The 10,792-nt window shown below is 38.4% G+C and overlaps 1 protein-coding gene across 7 annotated transcripts in view; it reads left to right on the forward strand.

The window, feature by feature from the left end:
* The window catches only part of SMARCA1 (SNF2 related chromatin remodeling ATPase 1), a 72,980-nt gene extending 70,796 nt beyond the window's left edge, over positions 1-2,184 (forward strand). For 2 of the 7 annotated variants that reach the window (XM_072817401.1, XM_072817400.1), the window contains 2 exons: positions 226-336; positions 1,451-2,184. In XM_072817401.1, coding sequence (XP_072673502.1) covers positions 226-336; positions 1,451-1,522 — 183 coding nt within the window. In that variant the 3' untranslated portion in view covers positions 1,523-2,184. Of the gene's footprint in view, positions 1-225; positions 368-1,381 lie in introns of all 7 variants that reach the window. The other 5 variants (XM_072817406.1, XM_072817402.1, XM_072817407.1 and 2 more) reach the window with 3 other exon arrangements.
* Positions 2,185-10,792: the final 8,608 nt, after the last annotated feature.

Raw genomic sequence — 10,792 nt, forward strand, 5'->3', positions numbered from 1 at the left:
ATGATATGGATGGACCACAGTTTGTTTATGCATTCATCCATTGAGTGATTTTTACTGCTCCCCATCTTCTTAGTGGAATCTCTTAATACCCTGTATGAATTTTGTTCTGAAGTGCACCAACTTGAGAAATTTTGTACCACAGAAATGATACCATTAAATAATTACTACTTTTTAAAGATTATACCTGAGTTGCAGAAATTAAAAATATTTTATTATTTGGTTTAGGAATTCCAGAGACGCTGTAATACTCTGATTTCATTGATTGAGAAAGAAAATATGGAAATTGAGGAAAGAGAGAGAGCAGAAAAGAAGAAACGGGCAACTAAAACTCCAATGGTAAAATTTTCAGCATTTTCCTAACTTTTAGGTAGATCTCATTTTTTTTACATAATTAAAATGCCTATATTATGTTTAATGCCACATGATACCTATTATAAAAACTGTTTTTATGAAGTGCTAATTTGTTTTTGACAGAAAAAGAATACACTACAACCGCATTCCCTATTTGTTTATAGAACATATGGTTAGGAACTCCCTCGTAACAGGGCTCAGTATTTTAAAAAAGTTCCTTCATGCAGAAGTATAATGCAAGTAAAATCCTTTAAATTGAGACTCTGGTTGTCATCGGGGAATAGGAGAAAGGGTGGGGTGGGATGGGATGGGATGGGGCTGAGATTGAAACTGGGAGTTCTGATTTGATCAAATAAGTTTTCTGATCTTTGTGGAACCATGAGTGCAAATGAGAACTTTGAGCAGACAGCAAAGCTTTACTTGGTTTATTTGGTAATAAATTAACTGTTGAATAATAAGGTGACTTGATATTAATCTAGTCAGGATGCCTTGTATAGCTACAATTTAAAATATTCTTTAATAGATCATATTATTTGAGTGTGGTTAAGTAAACTACCATATTTCATCAAGTCTAAGATGCTTCCTATTGTAAAACATAGCATTATTTTTTATGTTTCGCCAAGTAAAACTGCTGCCAAGTAATTAATTTTTCATCAATTGTGAAATGCATCTAGATTTCAGAGATGCTAAAGTGAAAAAAAATGCGCATCATAGAATATGTGAAATATGGTATTTTAATATCTATCATATGGTTTTAAAAAATAATACATTCATAAATAGCATTTTGCCCAGAAAACTTTAAGTAGTACATAGTTCTTTAAAATGAGAGTACATTTATAGTACCATGTGTAAGTAGACATTTGCTGACTATTTTTGATGGGTATTTTATGTCTTTTCTTAAAAAAAATCTTTGAAGGTTATTTTACATTGGGTTATATATTTTGTTGGGCTATATAGAACATTAACTGTGAGTATAACATTTAAGTGAATATTCATGTTAAAATTTTTTTTTAATGCATTTACATCCTAGATTTAACATTGTTGGGCCATTTAAAAATGTGCATATTGGAGCAGAACATTAAATCTGTTTCCATTTTAGTCACAGAAAAGAAAAGCAGAGTCAGCTACTGAGAGCTCTGGAAAGAAGGATGTCAAGAAGGTGAAATCCTAAAGCCTAGAAATAAAGTTTTAAATGGGAAACTGCTATTTTCTTGTTCCCATCTTCAAATGCTAATTGCCAGTTCCAGTGTATTCATGGTACTCTAAGAAAAATCTCTTTGGTTTTGATTTCTTGCATATTTTATATATTTTACAATGCTTTCTACCTGAAATGTGTAGCTTTATATTTTATGCATTCTAGCAGTTTTGTGTACTGTATTTTGTGCATTTCATGTCTTCATCAGAATCCTCTCAGTCCTTGTTCCTTTGAAGCTTGTGCTGAGGTTTTAGCTTTTCTATGTTTTATATGCCGCTGCTTGGAAAGAGAACCGAGATTCTATAGCTGTATTATTGTTGTTTCATACTTTAAATTTATATGGCTGTGGAAAAATGAATTAAAATGATTTGAGGAGAAAGACTTTTTCACTTCTTTGTTGCTTTCTTTTCTATTGAGTATGGGCTTGTATGTGTTACTGCATACTGTGATTAGCATAATAATTGTTGCTTTTGAGGTCATCTAAATATTTTTTTCCGAAAGGAATAAAGGGTGAGAACAGAAAAATATTAAAAAACCCCTAATATTTGATACTGTGCTTGCTGTCAGTATGCATTACATTTAAATTATTCTCTAAATATTCAAGTGGGAAAATATAATAAAGAAATGTCTATAAGAAATTTAATTATTTCCTGTGTTTTGTGCAGTAGAAAAAGAGTTGTGTTATTGAATTGTATGGCTCACTACTATGTATTTGGTTGAAAGTTAAAGCTTTGCTTGCTGACTTGTGCGTGATCTTCTGTCCCATAGAGCTGGTTCAGAGGAGTCTGGGTATGACATGTAGATTTATTAACAACTAAGTTAAGAGTATGAAATAAGTGCTATGCATGTAGAAGAAGGGAGGGCTGGCTTCTATAGGAATACAATTATGCTCAGATAACAAACAATCTCAAAGTGTCAGAGATTTTATACACCAAGAGTTTATTTCTTGCTCACACTACAGATTCCATGCAGATCATAAGGATATGAGAATGGGAGGGGATCTGTTCCATAGTCACTCAAGATTCTGGGCTAATGGAGGCTCCAATGTAGCTATACCATTTGGGATATGTGGCCTTTGCACCTGCTGCTGTAGGAGAAAGAAAGGCTGAAGAATCTCATGTAGGTTCTTCATTACCTAAACCCAGAAATGATACATGTCCCATCCACTTATATTTCATCATCCCAAAGTAGTCACATGGTCCTGTGTATGTGAAAGGGCTGGCAAATGTAGGTGAACAAATATAATGTTTTACATTACTGCCTCTGCCCCAAGGGCCTGTTGACTCAGGAAAGAACCTGTGTCTCTCACATGGAACTTAGCATGTGATTAATCAGAATTGAGGTCAGGTTATAAGGAAATAGGGAAAATGGATTGGAATCTAGTGTGAAACACATAGCAAATAAGCAAAGTTGGGAATGCAGGACGGTGATTTTAGTTACTAAAACAAGGTTTGCATCACTAAAGAGTTGTTCCCTGCCCCTACCAAAATCTTTTGCATTTCCCATCAGATTCTATCACCTGTAAAACTTAGGTAGCTGTGAAATTCACACCCTCAGTCTTCTCATAGGGGTTCTGAAACCTAGGAATTGATCTAGAATGACAATCCACTGTCTGTTGGACTCTTCCAAGTCTTCATTCATTGTCTAGATTTCATATTTCTTACTACCATGCTCCTGATTGGATTCTTTTACTGTTTCTACTCTTAGGACTTAGAGTTGTGTACTATGTTGGAAGTTGGGGTGAAATTGAAGTGCTAGTAAGTGATGAAATTAGGACGATATTAAGTCAAGGGACCAAGAGATAACCCAAATCTATTCCTTGAGTTAACTACCCTTTCTGTAAGGTCCACAAAGAGGTGAAGGTAAGCAAAATAATACTTCAGTAGCTGGCGCTTTGGCTCCAGACTTCAGTCCAGTGCTCATAAGCCCAAAATAAAATCTTGGAATTTTTTACTCCAGTGGGATTTAAATGCTATAGTTACTTGGGGTAAAGAAAATGATATCTGAGAGGGTTTTACTTTTTTTTTAAAGATTTTTATTTATTTATTCATAGAGACACAGAGAGAGAGGCAGAGACACAGGCAGAGGGAGAAGCAGGCTCCATGCAGGGAGCCTGATGTGGGACTCGATCCCAGGTCTCTGGGATCAGGCCCTGGGCTGATCCACCTGGGCTGCCCTGAGAAGGTTTTACTGAAACTCCCACGTTTTGTGTACTGAAAAACAGCGTCCTAGACTATGATCTATCAGTTCAGCATGTCTTAGGAAATTAAGATGCAGGGTGGGAGCAAAGTTAGGATCTTTAAAGTCAGGATCTTTAAAGTTCTTTCATGGAAATTTAACAATCTCTGCTTGTTCTTTCTCTGTTAACCCAGAGGGAGTTAATAGCTAAGCTGTATGTGACTATCTGCTTTAGGGGAAAAAATCTGCAGGTAAGTTCTGCCAGCCTTTTCATGGGGCCATTTTCCTGATCCATATTATGGCTCTTGTAAGACTTTCTAGGACCAAAGAGAAGTGAAATTCAGCTCTCCAAGATGTTCAATGAATACCTCTGGTGTCATCCTCAGAAACTTGTGAAATGTTTTTATCCAGGACATTAACTTAAAGACCACACTATATTTAGTGAAAAAATCACCACCTGCTCTATTCCTCATCTTAGATTATATACAGGATTGTTGTCGAACATAGCCTACCAAGGAGGCCCATACAGTGACCATCAGATGATAGCACAGTCCAAATAATACAATGTTGGGGATACAAAATGCCCTCTGTCTGTATTTGAAACCTCTCTTACTGTCAGTTTTCCACAGATAAATTAAGGTATGCTAGAAAATTCAAGAGTCCTGAGAAAGAAATCCCATTTCAAACAAGGGGCTGAGTAGACTGATGGGGTAGTAGCCCTAGACCGGGCTGCCCTGTTGGGGAGAAAAAAACAGGACAATAAGTTTACCAGCTGCTTGGAGGCCAGAGGAAGCAGAGGAGTGTGCTGTTTTCATGAATACAATCTTGTAAATGCACAGTTATCTGGCCCACCAGCAAAAATGGTACAGTCAATTGACCTTACCTGATTTCTGATTTACCGAGTGTGCAAAGAGGGAAGTGAGCAGAACAGGGAGCCTGAGTGGTTTTCTTCACTCAAGACCTCTGTAGAAGATAAGAGCTGAATAGGTTTTCCAATAATCTTTGGGCTCCCACAGAGGCACTTGGAAAGCATCTGTCTGATCCATTGCATACTCAGGCTCTAATTTCCTTAGAATCAAAAGAAAGTGGTGAGCTCAGTAATCTCTCATTTACATAATGGCCATTTGTATCTCAGTCTTTATTGCACAACTCCTTTTTCTCCTGGCTCCCTGGCCTATGAGTGGTTATGCAATATGGAAAACTTGGATATGTGTTGGTATTATTACACAATTCCCCCATGAAATATGCCCTCGAATTTGGTCCATTATCTGAGACCTCCCAGTTAAGAGAAGTTATTGCAGCTATCTTAGTGGCTGGGTGTTTGGTTTGAAAAGCCTCTACTCAACTGGTGGAACTATCTACTGTCACCAAAATAAAATGCTATTGTTTCCCACATACTGACAAAGGTCCCCACTGTGGTTTATTGTTCCTCCTCTATGGTGCAGTAGCCAATGCAGCTATTTCAGATTCCTGTGTCAGTTTCGAGGCCCATGATCATGCTGATGTCCACGTTGCTTTCTCTCTAGCTGTTATCAACTCCTGAAATCCTCAAGTTTTCATAAAATTTCAAACTTCTATCAGTATTCTATTCGATGTCTCCTTCATTTAGTCTGCCTAAGCTACCCTCCCCCATTGACAAGGGGTAAGATTTTCCTGTGGTTGAAATACATGTAGCTAATGCTATTTGTCATGTCCCCTCTCCCTCAACCTTATCATTTCTGTGTGCTCCAGCTAATTTCTAACTGCCAGTATCTCTTTGTCTAAGGGCTTTGTCTGAGGACTTTATCAGAGGCCTTGGAAGGCTTTTCTACCCTTTGCATGATAGGCTGGGAGGGCTAGAGGGTTAACACCTCTGAGTGGCTCTCAACCAAAACCTAATTGAGGTTGGCATATAAGTACCAAAACTCACTCCTCAAGGAAGGTCTGTCTTGGGTGTGTGATCTCTATGGTTCTCCAGAATTTACTCATGGATTTAAGCTCCAGTAACTCAAAGTAGTGGCTGTGTTGATGACAATTTTTATTGACTTTATTTCTTTTCTTTTATCACTTATTCCCAGTGGGTATTTTCGGGGGTCAACTCCTAAATAATACTACTTGCATGAGAATCTTATCCCAGGGTCTGCTTCTGAGGAAACCCAATTTAAGACACTCACCTTGTATACACAGTTCTTCTTAGACCTTAGTTATGTCATTAAAATGTATAGAGTGTTTAAAGAGAGTAATGCCTGGATAGTATATCCTTAATTTGTTCTTAGAAGGTCTACCTCGCTGTGGACACTTAGTAGGTGATATGATTGCATCAGGATATTCTGCCCTGGCACAAAGTGCTGAGTTCTGATGTCTCTCCATAAACAAAGGAAACCTTCTCATATAACCAATACTTACGGCACTGGGAATTATTAGGCAGGGTTAAAGGGTTCCCGAGGTTTTGGTAAGGCTGAAGCTAGTGCCCAAGCTGTGGTCTCTGGAAGTGTTCTCCATGCTTGTTGGTGCCCCTTTCCTGTAGCAGTGGTACATTCAGATAACTGAACCAAGTGTTGGCCTTTCTCACTGTACTGTGATATATAGCCATTACAACAGCCTGGTGATACCAGGCTTTTTCAGCTGTTGGCCTGGTCCCCTGATGATTTGTCCATTTCCTGATACACTGCTTTCCCACTGGGGAGACTTTCATCTAGGCCATTGTAGTCAGATTCAAGGTATCTATTTCCATTGGCTTTTAGCCTTGTCTTCTGTAGTGCCAAGACATGCTTGGTTAATTTCTCATCTTCTTCCCATGAGATAGATATTAGAATTTGTCCATATAGATAGGACTACGAAATTTTGTGGTCTATTTCTGAGGATCTCCATTTATCTAGGGAAGGATGATGGTGAGTACCATGTATGTGCAGTTTTTCATTTCCCATCATGACTACAGTTTTGAGCTAACGTATCTCCTTCAGTGGTAGAGACCAAAACCTGTTTGCTGTATCTAAGATAGTAATATCTTTGCATAAGGTCTTATTTTTTCTAGAATATTTGGTATCTGACCATCATCATCATCAATTGGGATTGATAACTTACTCAGTTCTCCTAGAATCAACTATAAGCCATTTAATTTTTGTATTGGCCATACGAGAGCATTGCCAAAATACGATAATTTACCCATTTTCTTTTTTTAAAAGATTTTATTTATTTATTCATGAGAGAGACCCACAGAGAGAGGCAGAGACATAGGCAGAGGGAGAAGCAGGCTCCATGCAGGGAGCCTGATGTGGGACTTGATCCCAGGACTCCGGGATCATGCCCTGAGCCAAAGGCTCAACCACTGAGCCACCCAGGCGTCCCTACCCATTTTCTTTTGATCACCAAGAGTATTCCATCTAGTGTTTCTCAGTATGTGTTAGTTATATCATTCACTGTTAGGTAGATAGCCTCCCTTACCTTCATGAGAGATCATTGCAATTAGGTCTGGGTATATCTTTGTAGGCATGTTCTTTTTTTCTTTCATAAGTCTATTCTGATTTCTAAGATCTCAAGCTTTATTCTTTCTCTTCATTTCCTAATTCTTTTCTAGCTTGCCTCCTATCACAACTAAAGCTCACAGTATCTCCTGGATAAGAGTTTTAAAATATCCTGTAATTATTGTACCTGCTAAGGGCCTTCTACTATTTCCAGGCATTTCTCAAAGCCAAGACATTCTGGGTACAGGCATTACTTAGTCTCTTCGTGACTTTTGGACTTCTCTTTTCTTTCATTAAATTTTCTCTCCACCTCAAAAATCTACTTTCCCTGTGCAGTAAAGGCCTCAGTTCTTTTCTTATTAGTGAACTCTACCTGCAGTGATTGTATCCACACTCTGAAGCCTCTGAAATCCACAACCATGATTAGACATCTGACCTTTACCCTCTTTCCACAAATTTGAAGATTAGGAATTTAGATAATGCCCAAATCAGAGTCAACATGAGAACATGGGTGGAGAAGGGACTCAGAAAACATTAGAGAAGACATATGACACCCCAGAATTTCATCTTGCCATCATTCTCTCTTTATCCTTGGATGCAAGTTAAAACAAGATGAAGAGAATTAGAGTTTGGGCCTGCCATCTAGTTTGCCACGTGACTGTTTAGATCTAACAATCGAATAGGCCAAAAATGTCACACTGCTTATTTTAGGAAGACTTAGGTCATGTTGTGGACCTTGCTGCTCTTGTAATTTGAAGCTTACCTTAGCTCCTAAAATGAATATTTGTGCCAATACCAGCACCTGCCTGTTCCACATGGGAGATTATATTCTGGGCCTACAGAAGCAATGCTTCAAGTTGGAGGACTGAATCTCAGTCTCTTTTGTGGGACTTCACTCTCCAAATGTCAGTTCCTGGGGCATATATTTGCTTTGCTGAGATGACGCCTGTGTTGGGGGTGGAGGTGAGATTCAAGTATTATTAAGGCATGAAATTAATGACTGTAATAGGCCATGGGGGGCACTCAGGAATACTTAAATTTTGCCTTGGCCTCACCACCTCTGTGTGTTCCATAAATTCCATAAGGGATGTATGTAAATAAAAGAGTGGTAAAAGAAAGCAAAGTAGCATTTTATTAACTGAGGCTTTGGTTCCAAAGCCCAGTTTAGTATGCTACTGAGTTGGGCTTGAACACAAGGAGGTTTAGGGTAGAGGCTGCCTAGAACTCAGAACCAAAGCAAGGTGAATAGTAGCATTTCCCTTAAGCCAAAATCACATCTCAAGATTTCCCATTTTCCAATGAGAAAAAAAAAAAACCTTACAACACTAACTCCAGAGGGAATGAATCCAGAAAGAGGCTTTCTATCCATATGGCATTGTTTAGATTTCCATGGCTTAGAGATTCTGGTTCAAAAAGTATTTGAGAATCTTACCCATCAGTTCAGCAGTCCTCCACTACTTGTGTAGGAGGCTAGGGAGAGGACCACAGAGGAGCTTAAAAGCCCTTCCCCTGGAAGCTAATATGGACACTATGCTTACACTGCTTCAATGCTCAGCTTCTGTAGCCAGGTCAAGTCCTACAGCTTGTGGTTGATACATGTTGGTACATGGCTGGAACATTGACTAATACAAAAGGTATCACAAGAGGTACCATTACAAAATGCAAACTTGGTAACTTCTAACAATTGTATCATCTATTTGGGATTTCCTACCATAATTTGTGATTATTGATGAGATGAAGTTTATCAGTGAACAATAATTTACTGTACAACAAGACTCAACAGTATTTTGAGTCTTCTCTTCTGGGAGATGGCAACAATTGTCAGTTATAGTAGGGGAAAAAGTGGTGCTTTTCATATGCTATTATAAATGGACATTTACTGCTAAAATTTGAGTATGCATGGACTATGTTTTTAAAACATGTTTTTATTTTGTAGTTTTTTTTAAAAAAGCAATGTAAACTATATGTGAATAATTTGCATGCCATAATTTTCCTCATGTGGAGATCTTCCACAATGCTAAGTAGATGCTGGAGCATACCAAGCTACACTGCCCAAGCCTCGTAGAACCATCACTAGTGATTGTATCTCCCAGGATGCAGAGTTTGGATTTCATATGCTGAAGGAAACATTTGGAATTAAATTCAGAATTGTCAGCTTCAGCCTTTGAAGAAAACTAATCTTGTGATTTGGTTTGGTTTTTTTTAGGTTCTGTATCATTTAACTTTTACTGCATAACAAACCACTCCAAAACTTGGTAACCTAAAACAACCATTTATTTTTGTTTTTATTATTTATTTATTTATTATTATTTTTAAAAGATTTTATTTATTCATGAGAGACACACATGGAGAGAGAGAGATAGAGATAGATAGATAGATAGATAGATAGATAGATAGAGAGGCAGAGACACAGGCAGAGGGAGAAGCAGGCTCCACGCAGGGAGCCTGACATGGGACTTGATCTTGGGTCTCCAGGATCAAGCTCTGGGCTGAAGGCAGGGCTAAACCGCTGAGCCACTCAGGCTGCCCTTATTTTTATTTTTTTAAAGTAATCTCCATGCCCAACATGGGGCTCAAACTCACAACTCCGAGATCAAGAGTTGCATGTTGTACCGACTGAGCCAGCCAAGTGCCCCAAGACAACACTTTATTTAACTTGCAATTCTGTGGGTTGGCAATTTGGGTTAGGCTCAGGTAGGTAGTTCTTTTGTCTTGACTGGGCTCACTCATGTGTCTTTGGTCAACTTCTGGTCAGTTAGCTGACACGGGTTGTGGTGGTTGACTGATTGTTGGCTTGGTCAATGGGGGTAACTCAGCCACATCTCTCTTATCATCTAGCAAGTTAGCTTGGGCTTGTTTACATGGTAGCTTGGCATCCAAAAGAAAGAGTAAAACTTGAAAGGTCTCTTGAGACCCAGGGTTAGATTTCACACAACTTCTACCAGATTCTATTGGTCAAAACAAATCATCAAAGCTAAACCAGATTCAAGGAGTAGAGAAATTGACTCCACTTCTAGATGGGAGATGCTGCAAAGTTACATTGCAAAAGGCCTGGATATAGGATGAACGTGGAGGTCACAAGGTCTTCCTGTTGAGGTGTCCTAATTTATAGTTAGTGTGTGCCTTACAGTCCTCTAGTTGTATCCCAAATTATAACATGAGTCGTCATGTACATAGCACAGTGGAAAGTCCAGAGTCTATCATCACTTAGAGCCTTCCTTCCTGATATGTTTGTGAAGGGTACAAAGATATTTTATTTTCAACTGCCATTTTGAATTAGTAGTCTTTTTGATCCAGCGGTTTGGACCCTCCATCTGTTTTGTCTCCAAGAATATTTTGACTTCCCGTTTCCAAGTATAAGCATTTATATCACAATTATGTTAATAGAGACAGAGACTGCTAATTATTTTCCAATATACATCTTCTGCTTCTTGCTTAGTAATAAGAACATCTATTTTTAGCTTTTCCACACTGCCACTTGGCTAAAAGACTACATTATCCAGCTTCCTTTATAGTGAGGTATGGCCATGTGCTAAGTTTTGGCCAATGATATGTAAACAGAAGTGGCATTGCAACTCCTAGAAAGTGTCCTGGAAAGGAGCAGTTTCCTTCATCCTTTCTTCTT

Source organism: Canis lupus, chromosome X (assembly GCF_048164855.1).
Source record: "Canis lupus baileyi chromosome X, mCanLup2.hap1, whole genome shotgun sequence".
Taxonomy (NCBI): domain Eukaryota; kingdom Metazoa; phylum Chordata; class Mammalia; order Carnivora; family Canidae; genus Canis; species Canis lupus.